The sequence below is a fragment of the Coccidioides immitis genome (assembly GCF_000149335.2).
Source record: "Coccidioides immitis RS genomic scaffold supercont3.5, whole genome shotgun sequence".
In the NCBI taxonomy this organism is placed as follows: Eukaryota; Fungi; Ascomycota; class Eurotiomycetes; order Onygenales; family Onygenaceae; genus Coccidioides; species Coccidioides immitis.
In genome coordinates this window covers 2,426,420-2,447,503 of record NW_004504307.1, presented here as the reverse complement: position 1 = coordinate 2,447,503, position 21,084 = coordinate 2,426,420, and the positions used below count along the sequence as shown (strand labels likewise).

Here is a 21,084-nt window from a genome sequence, read left to right as displayed (position 1 = left end):
CATCGAGTTTGGAAGCTTTGAAGCTTGTTTTGTCCCTCGTTTCTGGTGGCACTCTATTATTGAATTTTAAGGACAATGGAAGCGCCAAAGGAGGAATCTGCTGCCCCTGTCGAACCTCAGCAGCAACCGGAGACCCCGGAGGATGCGAAGGAGGAAAAAACGAATAATGAAAATCAAGCAACGACTACAACAGACAACAAACCAAATGAGAATAAATCTTTCGCTGATACTCTTCCCCTCTCGGCTGCCGATGGCCTCATCAAAACTCTTTTTCCCCGACCTCTCGACGACTGCAGGCCTTCATCTCCCCCTGAATTGACCGCCGAGGAGCAGACGAAGTATGAGACCGTGTTGAAAGCAGTCTCCGAGTGGACGACGATTCCGACTACGTCTTCCAAAAATGCACCAACCGAACCTCTTACAGATGATGAGCGAATGTTCCTTACCCGAGAATGCTTACTCCGGTACCTTCGTGCCACAAAGTGGAATGTCGCGGATGCTATCCAGCGCCTCCAGGCAACTTTAACGTGGAGACGGGAATACGGTGTTAAAGAACATACTCAAGAATACATCTCGGTTGAAAATGAGACTGGGAAACAAATTATCCTAGGTTTTGACAACAGTGGTCGCCCCTGTCTATACTTGAACCCAGCAAGACAAAATACCGAGCACAGCGATCGCCAGATACAGCACCTTGTGTTTATGCTGGAACGGGTAATTGATCTGATGGGACCGGATCAAGAATCCCTCGCGCTGCTGGTCAACTTCAAGCAGACAAGGTCCGGGCAAAACGCCACAATCGGTCAAGGCAGGCAGACCCTTCATATTCTCCAGAATCACTACCCTGAGCGTTTGGGACGGGCCCTGGTAATTAACAGTGAGTTTCGCTGTAGCTGTGTGCTTTAATATAACTCTTTTGCTAAACCACTTCCCTAGTGCCTCTCGTCATTCTGGGATTTATGAAACTAATTACACCGTTCATCGACCCACGGACTCGCGAAAAATTAAAGTTTAACGAGGATCTTCGACAACATGTCCCCCCTGCTCAACTCTGGAAGGCTGTCAATGGAGATGTCGAATTTGAATATGACCATGCTAGCTACTGGCCAGCGCTTAATGCCCTCGCCGCCCAGCGGAGAGAAGAGTACCGCGAAAGGTGGAATAAAGGAGGTAAACTTGTGGGTGAGCACGAAAACTATCTTAAAGGAGGACCGGGAAAGAGCCGTGCGGAGACCGAAGTGCCCAATACTGCTAGAGTCGAAGAGAAATTGGAGCAGTTGGATGTTACCGATTCACCCGCCGCCCCAGCCCAGCCCGTGGCGGCATAAAAGGATGGAGTGTGGTTGGGCGATGTTCCGTATCCTCTTCCGGGGTTGCATCGTTTTCGGTATTTCTTTTTCTTTCTTTCTTTCTTTTTTTTTTTTTTTTTTAAATGTGGTCTTCGCACAAAAGAGTTTCCATGGTTTCACGGGAGCGTTGATATTGCTACATCATGTCGAGATAGATACCCGCTAGAATATACTTTCTAACCTTATTATTTTTAATGACATCAATCATTGTTCTTTCGAGACGTACGGAGTAGCTGTTTCCATCCGCGATGGGAGAGAGCAAGAAAAGGCATCGTTCATTCGTCACGGCCAGCAGTTACACAGCATCCTGGACGACGGGGACGATCATCAAGTTGCTTCCTCGGTGACCATCAACCTAAATCGACGAGGATATCGCGGAACAACAAAGGGCCGAGACATCCCACTTCAAAAAGCCAGTGAAACTAATGTGCCCAGAGGAGGGAACATCATCGTCGCCGCCGCCGCCAACTGGGCAGAGTAACTGGAGGATGCGGGCGAATACCAACTTAGATCGAATGCATGGATAGCTCTGTGGCAGTCACTTCCTGGCCTGGTTGCTTGAACAAACTGTAGGCCTGCGTTTCAACCCTATTATTTTTACGTTGGATGAATGTCTGGATTCATGTGAAGCTCTCGTGAGCTATTAAGTCGACGCACTTGGATTGGGAGTGCACTGTGCCTCGTTCATGTTTCTGCGACAGCCAAAATCGCAATCGCTTCACGCAACCCACCCATCGCAAGCTGATATTAATCCCTCTGCTCCGCTAATACCTTTCTCACACTATTTTATGCAGCTGTTGTCACCGGAGCCCACACCGCAATGATGCCGGATGAGGCTCTGACTCGACCACATGCGACGGCTTCCACAAAATCTTCACATCCCGCCTCGAACCTGGGCTCATCGCCTTACGGCACATCCAGAAGCGGTCACGAGGCGGGATTTGTGCAGCCGTCGTCCTACCTGCGACCGAGAGCTGCCTCCCGACCAATTGTTCCTGTTGAAAGGCCCGTTGACCGTGAAGAACGACAAGCTCTGGTGAGTGCTATCTCTTCACGAGGGAGAAATCATTCTGTTGCCCTTGGAACTACGCTTTTGACTTCTTGACTTTCCTCCATCCTTCTCTCCCTTCGGCAATCTAACCTTTCAATAACCAAGCAACTAACTCGTTCCTCTTAGTGGCATATCCGAGATTTCTTGAAAAGTCACACCAGTTATGATGTTTTACCTCTCAGCTTCCGCCTTATTGTGTTTGATACTTCCTTGTCAGTCAAAGAGAGTCTGAATATTCTCATACAAAATGGTCAGTTAGCAACCCCGTTCTACCGCAGTCTGAAGAAATGTGGAATTCCGTTCGTTAACCGCGGTACATATGCCCATAGGCATCGTTTCCGCTCCTCTTTGGGATTCGCACACGTCGACATTTGCCGGCTTGCTTACCACCTCCGACTACATAAATGTTATTCAGTATTATTTTCAGAACCCTGCCGCGCTGGCGAAAATAGATCAGTTTCGGTTAAGCAGCCTCCGAGGTATCGGTGATCCCCTCCAATAACCAATTTGCAGCAAATGTTAACAAGTATTCACTTGGTATTTTCAGAAATCGAAAGAGCACTTGGTGTTGCTCCGCCAGAAACGATCTCGATCGATCCCGAAAAGCCCCTTTATCAAGCATGCCGGTACATGCTATCTTCAAGGGCGCGTAGGATACCGCTAGTGTCATACGACAGTCAGACCGACAGACCTCTCGTTGTCAGCGTCGTCACACAGTATCGAATCCTGAAGTTTATGGCGGTTAACGTGCCCCAGACGCAGAGCCTACGTAAACCACTTAAAGAAATCGGCTTGGGAACATACAAGAATATTGTTACGGCGTCAATCGATACGCCGGTTATCGATATTATCCATAAGCTGGTTGAGCGCAGCATCTCCAGTGTTCCAATTGTCAACTCGGAAGGTAAGCGGATAGTGGGCAATGCTTTCTTGGCTTCCCATGAAGAAAGTCGTTTTCTCACGTTTCTCGTCTTCATTAGGTGTTGTCTACAATGTGTTTGAAGCCGTTGACGTCATCACGTTAATAAAGGGAGGAGTTTATGACGATCTGAGCCTCCCCGTTGGAGAGGCACTGAAGAAGCGTTCACCGGTGCGTGTGAAATCTTCAAACCCCGGTGTGGACGCCAGCTGATAACCAGACAGGATTTCCCCGGTATCTATACGTGCTCCGTTGAAGATGGCCTCGATACTATTCTCGACACCCTTCGGAAATCTCGAGTTCACCGGTTCATCGTAGTTGACGAATTCTTTCGACTAAAAGGCGTTCTTACACTCAGTGACATCCTTCACTATCTAGTCATCGAGGGTGAACTGGACGAACCTTAACATTCATGCACGGAATACAAGGAGTTTAAAGAGGGACGGAGTTGGTCTGGGAGCATGCATGGTATACAGGGTGGTTTTGGACTCGGAACTTTGGCTTTCATACGCCTCTTATTGTAAAAAAAAGAAGGGTAATTGGGACCGGAAGGGGCATGTCAACCGGTTTTCTTCAGTTATGGATCCTCGAAGATTGGCACATTTTCCTTTGAATCACGACATATTAGAAGAGATCATGGCGGCGCCACAACTCTCGACGAACTTGACACAAAATCTTTTGGTATCCGCTTCTACTATTGTTCATTAACTTGGTTCCTCATTTAGTCGCTTCTCATAATCGTCTATATCTTGTTAAATGAATTTTAACTAATGACAGAGACAGAGCATCACCAGGCTGAGATCATCTAAGCTGTCAAGGTTGGGTCCGCTCCCAGCCGCTTCCAAAGCACAGCCAGCTTGAAAGTTTGGTGGCTGTCAAGTTTATCTCCACACACCACGAGCCCAGTGATACTTTCCCAGGAAATATCTGAGTGGATTGCACTTTCACGGGCTTGCCGAAGCAGCGTCCCTGCCAGTTCCAAACCTCAACGCCGAGTCTTTCGTCATATCCTCCCGCAAGGTGGATTTCCTTGCTTTTTCAGCATGTTGCTCTTCAACCCCGAGGAACGTATAATTCATCGCAGCTACACGACTCTGCCGTCATTTAACAAATAGGAAAGCAACTGTGGGACATGGGATGTGGGAGATGGGATTTGCACAAGCTCGACAGTATTTATCCCGACTTTATAGGAGAACACCGAGGAAAGCGGCCGAATCAGAATCAAACAGATCCGAGTCCACCACTCCTTTCGCGCCTGCGACTATCAATTTGGCTCAAAAGCTAGAGCTCTGTGCCAGTAACACTCCTAAAACACTTGACCTCGATATTGCAGACCAAGCATTGGCTCAGCGCTCACAGAACAACAACAATTCCTCACAAGTTGATGTGCAGAAACAGCACAGCTCAAAATACAGCGTCTCAGCTATCACAGTCGAAACGCCTACCGATCAGGCTGGGCAGCAATCCCTTTCCAACATCTCCAACATCCGATGTGCGTCAAGTCGCCACAATAAGGATTCATTCCTCTCAGTTTCTCAGACTCCCCGCTCGGATGAATTGGTCCCTGCTAAGAAGCTGAGAAGGTCACCGAGAGCAGAAGCTCTTGCACTCAGGCCGAACCCAGACGATCAGCTCACGTCAAGGCATACGAGTAACCAAAGCATCTTTTCCGAAAAGTCTAATACGACTGTGCATCGCTACCCCTCAAAAAGATGTCAGAGTCCAATAGCTACGCTAGATGCGTTCATCTCTCAACGGGCCATTGATCCTTTTTCCGATAGCCATGCGATCAGACAGGCTTCAGAAGGGTCGTCACGTCATCGATCCTCACAGAATACGACTGATCGAGGCCATAATGCTGAACTGGGAAGCTCCCATGACTTCCTGATTTCCGAACTTAAGCATGGTATGCATTCGGTGACCTTACCTGCTGCACCAAGCGGCAATCATTCGATCTCGAGGATACCAAGTAGCTCATCCGACGGCACCTCACGAAGAATCCTGGAAAGGAAAAGCACCGCGCGGAGGGAATTCGCGAGGTCTAAGGCATTCCTTGCATTCAATACCTCTGCTCCATATTTTGGACTTGAGTCCCTTATCTCACCCAAAATGCATACACAGACCTTAGGTATGTAGTAGATCTTCCGAGTAGAAAAGGCTTAAATTTATAATAATTTGAATTAATCAGCTACCCCGGCGGTCAACCAGCCCAATTCCTTTCTCCGTCGGATCCGGACGGCGAAATCAACCTTGACAATAGGACGAAAGAAAAGTGTCAGGCAGAAACTGAGACGCATGAAGACTTTGGAAAGCCTCACAGCACAGTATCGCCCGGGGTCGTTGACAGGTAGAACTTTAGAGGACCTTTCTCGCCTTGGAGGAGAAAGCATATTGTCAAAGCTTCCTTCCCGATACTTTCCTGGGACACTGAAGCTTCCAACTTGTATCGCAGCAACCGTTAACGCATTGATAACACATGGTAAATAGAACTCCCTGTATTCAACGAACTTGACAGTGACTGGAATGCAGGTACCGCTCTTCCATTTATCCACAGGGAGCCGGGCAAACCAGAGTTGGTTAACGCTTTGTACAGCTATTATGCAGGGCAAGTTTTGGGTGCGGAGAAGCTTAAGGATAAGATCAACAAGACCATGAGACCGATAGACCTCCCCATGGAACAGATAAATGCTCGCGAACGTGGCCGAGCCGACAAGTATATGCATGTCATATCTACTGTGCTCAAACACTTTCTTGCTGAGATTCCTGGGGGCATATTCGGTTCCGTACGCTTATTCCACGCACTAGAGGGGATATATGAGAATGAATTTTCGCATATGAGTAGTCGCTACGACCCCGGCCGAAAGCATTATTTGCCGGAAATAGCGCCTTCTCTAGCAGCTAAAGTCAGAATGATCGCGCTTGCAATGATGGCATTGACAACTGATGCACAGTTGGAGCTCATTTTCTCCATTTTTGGTTTGCTCGCAGTAACAGCAGATGAATCTCATGTAATGAAACAATTTCACTATGATTGTCTCCACCCCAAATTGGAATGTGATCGCTGTGCAGGGCTCACAGACTCTATCCAGCTGGGAGAAAACTTTGGACATCTTTTGTGTGGAATTCGAGAACCTGAATCGGCGGTGGGGTGCAAAACCTATCAGGAGACACATGCTGCCAATATCGCTACAATGTTGATTATCCTGTGGAAAGATATTTCACGGCAGTTCTGCCGGTGGGAGCTCATTGAAGCGTGATCAAACTATAGCTGCGGAAATATGTGAATGAGCAGCACAAGCATCTGCTGCTATGCCATATGCTTATCAGCAACAAATATTTATTATGATGTTGATGTGCATTACTCCAAAACACGTTTATCCAATTAAAACACAATTTTAAAACAATGCCATATGCTTCAGGCAGTGATTCTGTCACCTCTTGTGTAACATGATGCTAAGTATCCGGTACGTTGCATCTTCATCTGCCTTTACCCCATCTTGTCTCCTTCAACAGCTTGTACCTGCGATTCGCTCACGGGCAGAGTTCGCTCTTGCTCTCTTGGCCATCTGGCCCGCCACGATGTCCATTGTTCTTGTAAATTGTCGGTTGTTGGTCGAACATGGGTCCTCACATCGGATATAAGCTCTCCAATATCGGGTCGACCCCTATAATACCACAGCCCGCCACGGATCACGAGCGTAAACAGGGCAAGCCAAAATAGGGTGGTAAACAAGAATCCAATAATGGCGATGACAGCGGACAGGATGAAAGAGATAGCCGCTTCTAAGCCGAGTGGGATAAAGGCTGTTATCTTGAGAATGGAAAGGAGGACGTATCGAATTGGAAAAGTTGAAGTGGGTGAAGCTGAATAGGGGGGCTCCGGTACAGTGGCGGAGAGCATGGGGGAGAGGGAAAGGGTCAGAAGGGGCGCTTTCGTGGAGGGGGGTTGCTGGTCCTGTGATTTCGTACGTTGGTTAACGGATGACCTTGTGGTAAGTATTTGAGAAAGGCTTGCAACGACTTACCCAGTCCGGCCCGTCCGTCCGGATTTCTAGGTCTCCATTCTCATTCCATAGCGTTCGAAGGGTTACGTACATCCTCCCATTGGTCGCGGAGGCGAAGAGGAGCACGGCGTCTGCTTCATCGAACTATGGTGGGCTGATCCCATCAGTTTCTCCGGCTGGGGACCGCACGGTGAATGGTTTGGAGGCAGAGAGGATATTGGTTCCATTATTTAGTGGCCTGCTTCTAGGTAAAGAGATGGGAGTTGAGTGGGAGATTTTGAGGCTGAGATTCGCACCATCTGTATGTGGGAGAGCGGGTGCGATGGTGAAGGAGAGGGCGAAGTACGATTGTTCGTTGAGCCGAGCCTTGTCGATGGCTTCATGATCTCGCTCGGAATAAGGAAAATAAACTGATGTTCTAAAGAATTTGTTAGAGATTCCAATACAAATGAAATGGTACGAATGATTCGCGTTCATGTGAACCGAGATACTCACGAGTATACCCTTGTTAACGTCTTTCCTGCGCGCAAGACTTCAGTAGGATAGTTGGTGCCATCGTCGTTACGTGCTGGCGAGGGCAAAGCAGCATATATGCATGCGAGGACTAGTCTGGGTCAGGACTCCGATCGCCTCGGGTTTGGGGTGTTCTTCGGTGACATATGACTCCATAATAAGGCTGAACTCCTTTTGGTCCCTCTGTTCTTCATATATCACACACAGAACCAGGTGAAAACACTGTAAATGGTGGTCCGCAACGCGGTTCTCGGTTCGTATCGTCGCCGCGCTGTGTCACGATCCCGAAACACCATTTTCAAGCGAGAATGTCACAAAATTTCTTCTCCCTTAAGTTACATAAATCTACCCTCGATTCCAATTAGGCGTCAAAGTACTCCGTATACTCAAATTAACGATGAGACGGTTACCACGGCCTATATAAAACGGCCATGTCTGACGCCGTTTTAAGCCTGCTGCTAACCAAGGCCTGACTTGGCGCCACACCCACTCATGCCTATCTACTGGATTACATAAGCTAGAAAGGCGTAACTAACTAACTAACTAGCCCAAAGGGGCTTAGCATATGTAAAATAACCAAGCTTAACCTCTTTGAGTTTGAGAGCCAAACGAGCTTAATTTTGAGCCTCATTCTTGGCAGGTTTGGGATGATATTTGGCCGTCTCGCCGCAGAGAAACCACTTTCAATGAGCCGAACGGACACACTCTTCCTGGGGGCTTCATCCGTCTCATCTCGATCCCATGCTTTCGTCAGTGAACCGTTGCTTGCTTCGTCTCGCGAAGAGGTGTGATGGAGAAGTGGCAAGTTGATGACAAAGATCGGCCCCACGGTGATTGGCGAGTGAGACGAGCCCCCCCACACTTACAGCTGCATCATCTCTCAACCTCCCTCATCAACACAACCAGAAAGGCGACTGCAGCCACAATGTTGAGCACGAACGGGATCAAAAGCCAGAATTGTCACCTTGATCGCGCCACTGTGGCCTTCTCAGGCTCTTTGGTCTGAGGGGCAGCATTGGCAACCTTTTGAACCAATTCGTGGAGCCTCAGTCCGATTCTGCAGACAGTTCCAGCCCCGCCTCAAATTCGAGTGACAATGAGTCTCCCAACCTCCCGCAATCGCACCTCCTTCCAACAGCTGGAAAAGGTTTGTTGTCTTTGTTTGTGTTTAGAGAGAACAGATCGAATTTTAAATTCATTCACTGACTATGCATGCACCAGCTGGGCGAAGGTACATATGCAACGGTTAGTTGGTTTCCCGCCTATCACCCAAGATCAGGAAGCCAAAAGCGGGGCTAGTGCTAACGTATGCTTTCCCCTACACATATAGGTCTACAAAGGGCGCAACTGCCAAACGAATGAGATAGTGGCCTTGAAGGAGATCCATCTCGACGAGGAAGAGGGAACTCCCTCGACCGCGATCCGGGAGATTTCTTTGATGAAGGAACTCGACCATGAAAATATTCTTTCTCTACGCGATGTTCTGAATACAGACAACAAACTCATCCTTGTGTTTGAGTACATGGACAATGACCTCAAGCGCTACATGGATGCGCAGAATGGACCTCTGGATCCCAACACTATTAAATCGTTCTTCTACCAATTGATGCGCGGCATCGCCTTCTGCCACGAAAATCGCATTCTCCATCGAGATTTGAAGCCCCAGAACCTGCTGATCAACCGGAACGGTCGGCTGAAACTTGCCGATTTTGGGCTAGCACGTGCCTTTGGGATTCCCATCAATACCTTTTCTAATGAGGTGGTCACCCTCTGGTATCGGCCCCCGGATGTGCTGTTGGGGAGCCGCAGCTACAATACCAGCATTGATATCTGGTCTGCTGCTTGCATCATGGCTGAAATGTACAACGGTCGCCCGCTGTTTTCGGGAACGACGAACGAAGACCAGTTGCTCAAGATCTTTCGCGTGATGGGCACCCCCACTGAGCTTACATGGCCTGGAGTCAGCCAGCTACCCGAATACAAATCTACTTTCCCGGTTTACGCCCCGCAAAGCCTACGACGCCTGGTTCCACGGATAGATCCGATAGGCGCCGATCTTCTGGAACGCATGCTGCAGTTACGCCCAGACTTCCGCCTCAGTGCGAGCGATGCGCTGCAACATCCGTGGTTCCATAGCCTCCCTGAATTCACAGCATCCCACCAAAATACCTTAAAACTGAACTACCCAAATTAACGATATTGCTCACATGTGAACGAGTGAGACGAATATTCCTTAGCAAATGCAAGTTAACTTGAGTGCCTGACCTGGCTTGACCGCTCGCCCAATAATCATGTGCACCTCGTCCCAAACATGTCTGGGCTCGATAACCTGAAAAAGGATCTCCAAAATCGACCGAGTCGTCTGTGAGAGAGCCGGAAAATCTAAATTCTGTTAGACTCGAGCTCTAAGTATTGGATTTTTGTCTATCTTCTGTTGTTTGACCTGAAAATGTTGGTGTTGCATATCTCTAAGGCCTTCCATTCAGGACTGGGAGTCACAGATCTTTCAGCAGACACACGCACCCACCAGGACTTTGTCTGGGAATGTAACATAACTAGTATAGTATATCCCGTATACAGTGATAAACCAATGGAGTAAACCTTGCGCCCTGTTTCTCAGAGATCAGGAGGAGATGCCACTTAGTTAGCTGGGTGGCAGGTTGCGGCGGGTTACTACCCAGGCGCCCCATGTAACCTGGTTAGACAGGGGGTTAGTCAGCAAGACCGCAAAAATAACCAGGTTTTCTGGGGGGTTGGCGTCGTACGGTTATCTTGGCGGTTGCATACTAGCTGGTACAGAGGGTGGTGCTGAGTCAGCCATTTGGACCAGTGAGAGTTCTTTATTACAGAGGTCTTTCAGACAGCGCCGTACGGCTGGAACAGCAGTATCGGGGTGCACCCACCGGACGACCGACCGACCATCTGTGATAGCTCAGGTCAGCAGCTGGGGATCTCAGAGAAGGTCCTGTAGAGCAGGCAAATATAGGTTCTGTAGATAGCTAGATGCCTACATAGTATGATTATACTATTCTCTATCCCGTACGGGGCAGAGTGTGTGTGTAGCAGTGCTGCTCAGCACCAGCGCCTGATGCAGCCGTGATGCTGCCCCGATGCTCAGTTTGTTTATATACACCATACCGATACACCGTACGGCAGGTAGTATCAGAATCAGTAAACAGTAGATTAAGCATCGTCTTGACAACAGATTTTCTTTTCCTTTCTTCCTTCTCTCCTCTCCTCTCCTCTCCTCTCCTCTTCTCTCTTTCTTTTACTCTAAGCCTGTTCATCAGAGCCTTCATTGCCACCATTGCTTTGCTTCTCTCGTGAGTCTTCCTGTAGATTATGCATCAGCCATCATCCATCAATCGTACGATAGCAAGCTGACTGACTCACAGAACAATTTCACAATTTCGTGTCGCTACAACGTCCTCCGCCGCTAAGACCTCCGCTCGCCCCTCCCCCCTCTCCCCCCCACAAATCTGAGAAAGAAAATGTCTGTACGGCCCTGTGTGTTGGTGGAATGCGAGAAGGAGGCGCTGACTCGTTGATATAGGGCGCTTGTTCGATGGACCCCCTCCCACCCTGACCAGATGGAGCAGGACCTTGCTGAAGCTGCTGCCCGGGCCCAAACTGATGGTCAACCACCCTGTCTCTTTGTTGGACAGAATCAGCTGGCCCCGTACGCCCACTCCCCTCAGTCACGGCGACTGCTTGCTCAACCAGGAAGGAATGTGGAGTTTGTTCTCGGACGAATCTTCCCCTACCAGATTAACATGCACCGCCAGTCGTACATCAATGCAATTCTGATCCAGTCACGCGGGAGAACTTTGCACTGGAGCAGTATCTGCAACAGATGCACAGAGATGGAGCCCATGGCCCCATTCCCATTGTGCCGCCGTGCGTACGGTCACTTTGGAGGCGCATGCGGGAACTGCAAATGGCCAGACTATGCATCCCGCTGCTCTCTGCATGGCAGGCCAGAATCTGCAGTGAGGTATGATGACAGAGGACCGAGTTCGTACAGAGCTGCTGGCCACCCACACACACCAGGCAGCAGGGCCAGCCTGGGACTGTCTCCTGCCCGCCCAATTCTTCTCCTTGAGAGTGGGACAGCAAATGATCCCATCCATGTTGAAACCAATTCCCCCCCGCCCCGCTCTGGAGATCCGCCGTCAGTCTTCCCGTACGAGATTGAGGAGCCTGAGGAGCCAGAGGATGGCTCTCAGAGCAATCCTATCACCTTAAACTAGGTATGCATGGACTTTCTTTTCTGGCTTGTCTGCTTTCTTTCTTTTCTTTGTGATTTTTCTCAACTGCTCTTGCCTAGTCGTACAGGCCCTGTGTACGGCACCTGGACATGGTTTGCACTTCTACGCAGTGTCCAGGACCAGTAGCCCTAAGGGGTGAAGCCAAGCAAACCACCATCATGTATTCAGCATCTCTTCTTCTTTATCTTCCTATCGTACGACGGGCCGTGCTGGGTATGATGGACAGGGTTTGCCATAATAAGAATCAGGGCAGTTTCTTTTTCACTCGCAGCATTCTGGATAGTCTGTTCAAACTGAGCTTCCCACGCTGCCGTACAAGCTCTAGTTCCTCTACAGCAGCACTGCCACTGGCACTCCCCTGTCTCTGTCTGTTAATATAATCAATGATCACCTTTCTTCTGCTGTAGAACATTCTCTCTGTGCCACCTGGCCGCCATTTTGCTCCGTACAAGGCATCTAGACTCTGTACTGAAGGGCCACCCCCCAGACCAACTGTCCATTCCTGCCACAGATCTGGGACTGTAGTGATTGTACGAGAAAGCTGGTATGTGGCTGGAACAGAGGCACTAGCAGAGGCTGGAGCTACCCCTAATGAACAGGCTGGGGCTTGTGCTTCTCTGGATGCTGTAGAACCACTGTCTCTCTCTTCATCTTTATCTTCAAAGGCAGCAGCTGCTGTCATCATTCTTTGACCAGCAGGAAATGCTCGTACAAGAAAAGAAACCTGCCCACTGGTCAGTGCTTCTAACTGGTTGTTAATTTTTTGCAGTCCTGTTTCCAGGGCAGTATGTAAATGACCACAGGCCACACCCAGATCCTGCTGTACAATGCGCAGCTGATCTGCCACCATGGGCACTGTCTGCTGCAGCTGCATTTCGTACGGCTCCTCTTTGTGGGTGTTGGCCACCCGGACTGCCTCTGCAAACTGACGATAGTCCTCCCTCATGAACACAGGGCTGGTCCACAGGGGGTGGCCGGGGAAGAGAGGCTGAAGGATGACAGAGTCCTGCAGGAGGACCGTACGGAGATGATGGAGCAGGCGTAGAAACCCTTGAGCAGCCAGATCATCCCTATCCAGCCGCACAGCAGAAGGTCCCCTGGGCTGGTCCCAAGGACCACTCTGATCTGAAAATCTTCTCAGCTCTGGCCCCTGGAGGCAGGAGTTGGGGTCCTGGGCATCATACGACTCAAACCACCGCATCCAGTCATCAACCCAGGGCCAGACAGCGCGCTCCAGTGACTCAGGCACAGGCACCCTGGCCCGCGGCAGGTAGAAGTTCCCAGGTGTGCGGGAGTCAAAGCCAGCCATGGCCCGTACAAACTTCCTGGGGATGTTAGTCAGATAGCACTGGCTGAGGGCATCACTGTTCCATCTTCCAGCACGGCGGATCTGGCCCTCACTGACCCCAACCTGCTCTGCATGCCTGGCTCCAGCAGCTCGCCCAGCATGGGTCTTCTTCAGGCCAGAAAGCCCTGTCCCACTGTAGATGCGTCGAATCCAGTCCAGCTGGGTCTCATACGACAGGGGCTTCCTCACATCATCCCCCTTGATCAGGTGCAGCTGGTACCAGTCCTGGCGGTTGTGGAACTGGGGTGGTGGCTCTCGTACAATGTCCCATCGGTAGAAGAGGTAAAAGGCTGTCTGTGCCATGGTGCAGAGCAAGGGGTTGCAATGGCGCATCACTGTGGCATACTCAATCCGGCCCATCTGGTTAGTCTTGCCATTTCCCATGATCAAAACCATGGGGAAGCAAGGGGTTGGGCCTTCATTTGTCAGCTCCAGGGTGAAGAGATCAGCCAGCTGTGCCGTACGGCGGGATTCACCGCGGAGAAGCATGCTGTGGCCCATTAGGAAGTCCACTGCAGTGCGGAGATGTGGCTCCACTGACTGGCCTTTTTTGGACTCTGACCAGCCCTGCCAGCAGTACTCAACCAGCCGTACAATGTCCTTCTCATGATATCCATCCAGCAGGGTTCCTGCGCCGCGATCCACAAACTCTGCCTTCTTGCGTTCATGCTCCTGTCTTGAATGGGTTTCAAGCAGGGCCCGGACGGCCTGGCCAACTGGATGGGGGTGAGGGTTTGTACGACAGCTCCGTTGGTAGCTCCAGAGATTGACAATTGCAGCCTTGTAGGCCTTGATGGATGGTTGGCCCAGGGTTTGCACAACAGGCTCTCCATTCTCATTTGTACGGTCGCGGGAATGGCAGGATCTTTTGGCTGGACGGCCAACCACACATTCAGACAGGAACCAGAGCAGCTTCTGCTCTGTCACCAGCTCTCCATCCTGGAAGCCCTTCGTCCGGCAGAAATGCTAGCAAGTAGAAGCCAGAGGGTGTCAGCCAGGCCAATGCAGATGCGTCGTACGGCATGAGAACAGGGCAGAAGAGAGCAAGAATCAACAAGAGGATGCATATAATACAGATACCTACCCTCCACTCCTCCTGGCGCGACTCATACTGCATCCGGGTCTTCTTTGGCCGGGCATCCAGGGCGCTATCAAGTGCATGCCGTACGCGTGCCTCCATCTCCACCATCAGGGCAGACTGGCTGTTCAGAGTTGGAGTGGCCATGCTGTCTAGTGTTGCAGAGAGTATGTCAATTAATGTAGATTCATCAGAAGCAGAAGCTCCTGTACAATACAGAATGGATTGAGATGGAGCTGAAAAGATTAGTGATCTTGATCACTCTGTACTGATTATATAATCTACCTCTCACCCTCCCTGGTCCAAACAGGTTATTTGGCGGCTTGGCAGTAACCAGGCAGCAACCTGGGTGATCACCCACACTAAACCCCCCCCATCTATCCGCTAGTTATAGGGCATGGGTGGTGTCGAAGCTTATGTAACAAAGAAAGCTGAGGGCCCCACACTGCGACCCGACCAAATCTTATCAAAAAATAATATCCGCGATAATTGTCAATAAAAAAAAGTCATCTTGAAGTCAAGGGTGAAAGGGAAAGATGAAAACTCCGAAATTAAAATCGAATAGAAGTAAGGTGATCGCGGAAACTTTCTTTTTGAGATCTGCCTCTAATTGCCCACGGCATTCTAGCGAAATCCGTCCGCTCTCGTGCTGCGCGACGAGATGCCTCTCCAAGTGTCGATGTCGACAAGTCTATAGCGTCACTTCCCCGTGCGGAGCGAACTGTCTTGACCCGACCTTCCGTCCTCGGTGCACAGCATGTCGCTGGTGTATCGAAAAAGAAGCAAAAGCGCCAGACGCGGGCGCAACGTCTCCGGCAAGAAAAGGGATTAGAACGGGCAGAAATAGTGATGGATAAAACTGAAAAGAAGGTTGCGAAGAGCATGAATAGAGGAAAGGTTGTAAAAGCACGAAAGGTGAGGAAAATAATACTCCGTGTGTGTGTTCAGTGGTATTGACATAGGGCACAGGCTACGTGGGATGACCTCAACAAACGGGGCACAAATGCATATAAGATTCTACAAGATCAAGGCCCTGATGCCATGGATACGAGCGACAACGAAAGACAACCGAAACAACGAAAACCAGCCGTGTCATCCGTTAATCCACCGCAACTCGCCCAACCCGCGCAGACGGAGCAGTTTGATTTTGAACTCGACGGAGAGATCACCTAAACCCGGACAGCGGCTTCAAAATTATTTTCACAATGGATCTTATTTCTTGGGCCTCAGTTGAATAATCATCCGGTCTATTTCCGCCACAGTATTGCCGGAGGCGCGAGTTCTTAACCGCTCAAGGCTGCTGATATCTTTTGCCTTGAGGGCCTCTTCTCCGGCCTTAACTACCATTCCGCACTTGATCCACATCTCAATTCTTTCGGAAACGCCTAGTGTGGTGCACTTGGGGATAAATGTGGAAGCAAGTTTCGTGTTTCCGGCCCCGAGAATCTCGTTGTAAAAAGGCTATCATATATAAGCTACCATTCACGCAAAAAGATTAAATGGCTCCCTGCTGGAATTTCCAAGGTTTAAGGAACATACCTCCCATCCAATAGGGGATTTTTTGGCTTTGCCTATTTCTTCAAGCTCCCCCCAGTCACGCTTTGCGACTAAACCTCGCAGTCTCAACCACCAATAAGTTTTCTCGGGAACTTTGAATTCACTCTGAACTTTGCTGGCGCGTTTCCCGTAACCAGATCGAATCAGCCTGTATATAGTTTCGTTCACACTTAGACCAACAAAATTGACGCCGTCAGAGAGATCTTTGTCTAGGCCTTCTTGGATTTTCAGGAGTTGAGACGCTTCGGTTAGTGCCTTGAGATGCGATTGAACGTTTGCGTCTTTAGAATCTGAGAGCAAGCGAGATGCGATACGCATCTTATCTATTTTTCCTTGCAGACTGGGTTGTTTTAGAGCCTCTCTGAAGAGCAGATTCGATCCATCAATAGACCTGTCATCTTGGTAAAACAAGTCTTTTAGTAGCTCGACGTCTTGATCCCAAGCGGACGCTTCGACCAGCGCTGAAGCCACCGGTCGATTGTTTATTGTCCTGAAGAACGTTGCCAACGGAAGCTTTCGTTTCAGTTGGAGCAAAACGAAGAAGATTAGATCTGTATCTCCACTCTCTATCGCTTTATCCAGTGCAAGCGTATCTTCCTCCATGCTCAAGAGTAATGGAACCTGCTTCCCTGCACGGGGCTCAAAATTCAGGAGCTGCGTAGCTAGATGTGCACGACCTTCATCGTAGGCTGCTCGAGCGATAGATTCGAAAGATATTCCTTGCTTTCCGTGCAGCCTTTGAACTATCAAATGGCAAATTGCTTCGTCATCTTCACTCGAAGTCTTCACTTTCTGGCTCGCCCAGTGGACATAGATTTTATCAGCAGGCAATCGAAGATACTCGGATAAACGAATGGCAAGGAGGTATTCATGCCGGTTAATTAAACGTTCAATTAACCTCTCGGGAGTAAGTCGGAGATATTGCTCATAAGAAATGGGGAGGCCGATCCGGTAATCGCGAACCGCATTCAGCACGCGTAATTTCTCACACATATCTACAAATTCGTCGCTGTTATATAGCTCAAGAATCGATTTGCCGAACGATGCAGCCTTGAGAAGCTGCTTCTGCCAAAAAGGATTAAACTCCTGTCCCGCTGCCTTGACACATGTGTCGACCGCCTCGACAAGGTTTGGCCGAATACGCTGGGCGTTTTCATTCGCGGTTGGGGACCTCTTTTCAAGTTGCTCAACTGAATCTAGTAATACTGCAGCTGGAGAATTTGAACCAAGTCTGAATACTTCTGCTGTCATATCTGCTCTAATGTTAGATATTACTTGAAGATATTCGAAGGAAAACGAAGCATTACCAGGAACCTTCTGCAAAAACTCGCAAGCCTCGTTAGTGAACAGTCTCACTCCATCAAAGTCCGGGATAACGTGAATGTGGCCATCATAAAAATACCTTCAGCAGCATGTCAGTCTCGATCGTATTCGGAGTTGAGGTGCGTTATATAGTACTTAGCAGAGGCCCCGTTGGGACCAACATTATGAACTTCATCCTCCCAAGATAGAACTACAGAATCATTGCCACACCATGTTACGCCTTTAGGTGGAGTTTTGGCGCCGGAATCGTATTCACTGAATTTGTTCTGAAAGTCGCTGCTGACGACCCAGAGCTTCCCATCACCTGTGAACAAGGCGACAAAACGGCCGTTCGAAGAGACGCTAATATGCTTAAAAGGGCCATTTTGCAACACACGATCTTCTGCATCAGTAACATCTACCACGTAGATGGTCTGACTAATTGAAAGGAGCACTTCCACGGAACGAGAAAGCGTATAACTAGGTGGGGTAATTGACCATGAATGGATTTCCCCTTCTGGCGGAAGGGCGAGCAGCTTTGGCCGGGGCTCATTGTAGCTGGTCACTGATACCAACTGATTATTATAGAGAAGAGCAACAAACCCAGTCGACCAGAATCGACAGTCCTTTACACGGTGCTCTTCCGCAGCCTAGAGCCGAGTTAACAAATGAACATAATAACACACCCAAAACAAAACAAAAAAAAAAAAAAAAAAAAAAAAAAAAAAAGGGAAGAAAGAAAGAAAGAAAAGGCACCAGTTCATACAGCTCCTAGAGAAAACGGCGAGAAATCTCCGTTCAGACCATAGTAGCACCGCACGGTACCATCTTCGGCCACCACCAGTAGCTTTTCGTCTTCCGACCACCCAAGGCCCCGAATAGACCCATGATCCCACTAAGTAAGATTAGAATTTGAATTCGCATTAGAGGGAGGACCGCAAACTAACATTGATACGGTTTATCCGTTGTCCAGAATACGAAAATATATCTATACTTGATTTTGCGGGCTGCGGATCTCGATATCTTTGCAGCTTACTTTCATCACGATACAAAGCTAATAGATGGATAATTAGTTCAACTCAAGCGACATGCGATGGGAGCAAGTTCACCTATTGCACCGCCGTACGGGGCGCCAACGGCAATATAGTTTTCTAACTCTAGGTCTTCATCAAAAACCGCATCGTAGATTCGGATTTTGCGGTAGAGCTGATCACCAACTTTCTCCCAATCAGCACGGGGATTTGTAGAAGCCATTGGAGCACATGAGAATCGAAGTCGCAGGCCTCATCGCATTAAACGGTTGAGTGATAAGCTACTGTTCACATATGCAGAGAGAAGGTTCGAGGAGGGAAAAGTAGCCGTGTATTGGCAGTCTCTCCTCCTGGTGGCCTGCTTCGATGGCTTAAACTGGTCGATCAGGATGGTTGGTTCGTTACTAGTGGTTATACTTAAATACTGGAAATATTACAGAGGGCTGTTACATACTCTCGGCGGCCCATCAAGACGACCGCCACGGACGACGATAATACCAAGCAGCACTTCCGTTATTTCGGCATGGATTATGAAAAAGGGCAGAGTGGTTATTATGGCGGACAATACTGAGTTATATGATAAACTTGAGGATTTATCTGACCTTGAAATTGCTCTCCTACTCTGTCTCGTCTCCCAGGAACATGGCATCATCGATACAGACCCTGAGGCTATCGATGATCTAGGTAGAGAGTTGAGCCTGGTATGGGTGATATTCTGTTTTCTGTATGACTCTTTGTGCTATGGGCTTAGCTAAGTCGCCTTCAGATTGTCGAGAATACGTTTGGGTTATCAAATGTTGTTTTTGATGGCTCTCCTCATACCTCCCTTGAGGAGTTCAGCAATGCAATTTTGACACCGGAGAGAGATAGAAATGAGAGTCGAAGATCTCGATGCTCACAGTCAAGCGCTGATGTGGATGGAGTAAGTCTATATTTGCCGAAAGCCTACTTTCGCTGCTCCAATGAAGCGGCTTTCTTTACGATGTTGATGGCACCCTCCGACTTTTCAATGCGCTGACGGTTCTTTAGTATTTCGAAACCGTTTCTTTTTACAGCGATGTAACTTCTAGAGACAAACATAAGTCGCGGCTGAGACAGAGCTACTTGGACGATAGGAAAGTCGTCAATGTCATCATTGCGAAGAGGTTTGACCAGACGCCCGACGAAGTTCAGGTCCAAGCCTTGGAGGTGGGTTGGTATCCGCAGTAAATTCTTCTTAGCACCATCGCTAATAGGTGGTGAATTTAGCTTATTCGGCTGAAGCGCATCTTTACCAGAACTGCGGTACATAACACACCAAAAACGTTTCTTTTCATCCCATTGCTTGCCGCCAATGGTAAACCTTTATCATCGTTACTAAACAAACACCTGGTATATTAGCACTGCCTAATGAATGAAGGAAACAGTCACTAATTAACTGATAGAATGACCACATTTTCCTTTCTCATTTTCATGACGCAATGGATGGGTTTGCAAATCTTGAAGATGATTCCGGTTGGATATCCGATGGAGCGGCTTCATCCTTGTCAGTAGTTCGGCCGTCTTCTCATTTATCACCGGCTATCCATCGACCCCGTCCAATTCTGGAAGAAGTATGATATCACCCAAGGCCTTTTTTTGCAACCACCATGGACTTTGCTCACCGGTTATTATAGGAAATTACGATCCTCCGACGACTAGGCGATAGCGTAACTATTTCCGCCGACATGACTTGCTATCTTCACAACTTTATTGTGTTTTTAAGGCTTCACCGTGGAGTTTCCGGTGGTATATCAGCCGCATCAACTTGTCACTTTCAGACATTAGCTAGGTAAGTTAGCAAAGCTCAGAGATCTTTTCCGTCTCTTACACACTTTGTAGATTCCTCGCTCCGTTGCAACGGCTAGATTGCTTAGTCCCTTCACTGGTCGCCATTGCTGCCAAAAAGGCATACAGGCATCGCATCGTCGTTGCTCGTCCAAAAGACGATCGCAGTCTGCTCTATGGGAGCAGCTTGGCCGCGGCCAGATCTGTTTTAGCAGATCTGACCCCGGAGAGTATTATTGAGGAAGTCCTAACAGAGGTCGAGGCACCTCTGTAACTGGAATGATTTCCCAATGTTGTCAAGGTTGATTGATTGATGTGCTGTTCTGGCAATACTGGCATTACTGTAGCTCTACAGTGGAGGTATTGTTAGCCTTGAACATGGATGAGCGAGCACAGTATTACCCTTATGGGTCTTCATTTTGCCTGGTACCTTCCAGGTCCAGGTCAAATGTTTGGGCTCCTGACCACAGGACCAGGGTCGAAGAAGAAATGTCGACGACATGAGTACACATTGTGGTAAGGTCCTGAATGTACATCCTGAGATGAGCAGAACAATTACAGTGCCATAGGTAGGTTGTGTTCTTACCCAGTGGAAACCACTTAGCAGTGTGCCCTGCCTTACTCAGTTGAACAAGGCCCCATTCAATTTGACAGCTCTGGTGCCTTACACTGAGAGTTTCTCTTGATATCACCGGGAGATGGAAGGGTGAATTCCAGCTGCACATTCCTTGGTGGTTTCCAAAGCCTCCACTTTCCTTTTTCCACCTGGAAAATGAAGCAGGATCCTGGTGCTTGTGCACTTCTACATTTGTTGATTTCGTTCTCCAAATGCTACCGCTCTAACAATTTTTCTCCCCT

At 48.9% G+C, this 21,084-nt stretch overlaps 10 protein-coding genes across 10 annotated transcripts; 7 read left to right on the top strand and 3 right to left on the bottom strand.

Moving 5' to 3' along the window:
• Positions 1 to 12: 12 nt before the first annotated feature.
• On the top strand, positions 13 to 1,447 carry CIMG_09269 (CRAL/TRIO domain-containing protein). The gene is made up of 2 exons (XM_001239647.2): positions 13 to 877; positions 937 to 1,447. The coding sequence occupies exons 1-2, from the start codon at positions 76 to 78 to the stop codon at positions 1,326 to 1,328; spliced, it is 1,194 nt and encodes a 397-aa protein (XP_001239648.2). The 5' UTR covers positions 13 to 75; the 3' UTR covers positions 1,329 to 1,447.
• A 700-nt stretch (positions 1,448 to 2,147) lies between these two features.
• CIMG_09268 (nuclear protein SNF4) lies at positions 2,148 to 3,726 on the top strand (the record flags this gene model as incomplete). The annotated part of the gene is made up of 6 exons (XM_001239646.2): positions 2,148 to 2,385; positions 2,527 to 2,650; positions 2,730 to 2,879; positions 2,948 to 3,304; positions 3,381 to 3,490; positions 3,544 to 3,726. Exons 1-6 carry the CDS (start codon positions 2,170 to 2,172, stop codon positions 3,724 to 3,726), a joined length of 1,140 nt encoding a protein of 379 aa, XP_001239647.1. The 5' UTR covers positions 2,148 to 2,169.
• Positions 3,727 to 4,061: 335 nt separating this feature from the next.
• Positions 4,062 to 6,721, top strand: CIMG_09267 (uncharacterized protein). The gene is made up of 3 exons (XM_001239645.2): positions 4,062 to 5,447; positions 5,508 to 5,798; positions 5,849 to 6,721. Exons 1-3 carry the CDS (start codon positions 4,457 to 4,459, stop codon positions 6,574 to 6,576), a joined length of 2,010 nt encoding a protein of 669 aa, XP_001239646.2. The 5' UTR covers positions 4,062 to 4,456; the 3' UTR covers positions 6,577 to 6,721.
• Positions 6,722 to 6,806: 85 nt separating this feature from the next.
• Positions 6,807 to 8,132, bottom strand: CIMG_09266 (uncharacterized protein; the record flags this gene model as incomplete). Its single annotated transcript, XM_001239644.2, has 5 exons — positions 6,807 to 7,274; positions 7,345 to 7,467; positions 7,513 to 7,741; positions 7,819 to 7,927; positions 8,042 to 8,132. 5 exons carry the CDS (start codon positions 8,130 to 8,132, stop codon positions 6,807 to 6,809), a joined length of 1,020 nt encoding a protein of 339 aa, XP_001239645.2.
• A 595-nt stretch (positions 8,133 to 8,727) lies between these two features.
• Positions 8,728 to 10,475, top strand: CIMG_09265 (CMGC/CDK/CDK5 protein kinase). Its single transcript, XM_001239643.2, has 3 exons — positions 8,728 to 8,983; positions 9,058 to 9,081; positions 9,167 to 10,475. Exons 1-3 carry the CDS (start codon positions 8,933 to 8,935, stop codon positions 10,028 to 10,030), a joined length of 939 nt encoding a protein of 312 aa, XP_001239644.2. The 5' UTR covers positions 8,728 to 8,932; the 3' UTR covers positions 10,031 to 10,475.
• Positions 10,476 to 11,327: 852 nt separating this feature from the next.
• CIMG_13598 (uncharacterized protein) lies at positions 11,328 to 12,086 on the top strand (the record flags this gene model as incomplete). The annotated part of the gene is made up of 2 exons (XM_004444830.1): positions 11,328 to 11,347; positions 11,390 to 12,086. 2 exons carry the CDS (start codon positions 11,328 to 11,330, stop codon positions 12,084 to 12,086), a joined length of 717 nt encoding a protein of 238 aa, XP_004444887.1.
• Positions 11,385 to 14,677, bottom strand: CIMG_13597 (uncharacterized protein; the record flags this gene model as incomplete). Its single annotated transcript, XM_001239641.2, has 2 exons — positions 11,385 to 14,418; positions 14,537 to 14,677. The coding sequence occupies 2 exons, from the start codon at positions 14,675 to 14,677 to the stop codon at positions 12,349 to 12,351; spliced, it is 2,211 nt and encodes a 736-aa protein (XP_001239642.1). The 3' UTR covers positions 11,385 to 12,348.
• Positions 14,678 to 15,001: 324 nt separating this feature from the next.
• On the top strand, positions 15,002 to 16,495 carry CIMG_09262 (uncharacterized protein). The gene is made up of 3 exons (XM_001239640.2): positions 15,002 to 15,097; positions 15,159 to 15,445; positions 15,500 to 16,495. The coding sequence occupies exons 1-3, from the start codon at positions 15,067 to 15,069 to the stop codon at positions 15,701 to 15,703; spliced, it is 522 nt and encodes a 173-aa protein (XP_001239641.2). The 5' UTR covers positions 15,002 to 15,066; the 3' UTR covers positions 15,704 to 16,495.
• Positions 15,528 to 18,770, bottom strand: CIMG_09261 (vacuolar protein sorting vps16). The gene is made up of 7 exons (XM_001239639.2): positions 18,499 to 18,770; positions 18,337 to 18,443; positions 18,156 to 18,284; positions 17,546 to 18,039; positions 17,395 to 17,489; positions 16,070 to 17,340; positions 15,528 to 15,991 (listed from the first exon to the last, which is right to left on the bottom strand). The coding sequence occupies exons 1-7, from the start codon at positions 18,641 to 18,643 to the stop codon at positions 15,743 to 15,745; spliced, it is 2,490 nt and encodes an 829-aa protein (XP_001239640.2). The 5' UTR covers positions 18,644 to 18,770; the 3' UTR covers positions 15,528 to 15,742.
• A 204-nt stretch (positions 18,771 to 18,974) lies between these two features.
• Positions 18,975 to 21,080, top strand: CIMG_09260 (uncharacterized protein; the record flags this gene model as incomplete). The annotated part of the gene is made up of 7 exons (XM_001239638.2): positions 18,975 to 19,121; positions 19,187 to 19,342; positions 19,450 to 19,608; positions 19,669 to 19,791; positions 19,845 to 20,012; positions 20,076 to 20,230; positions 20,281 to 21,080. The coding sequence occupies 7 exons, from the start codon at positions 18,975 to 18,977 to the stop codon at positions 20,498 to 20,500; spliced, it is 1,128 nt and encodes a 375-aa protein (XP_001239639.2). The 3' UTR covers positions 20,501 to 21,080.
• Positions 21,081 to 21,084: the final 4 nt, after the last annotated feature.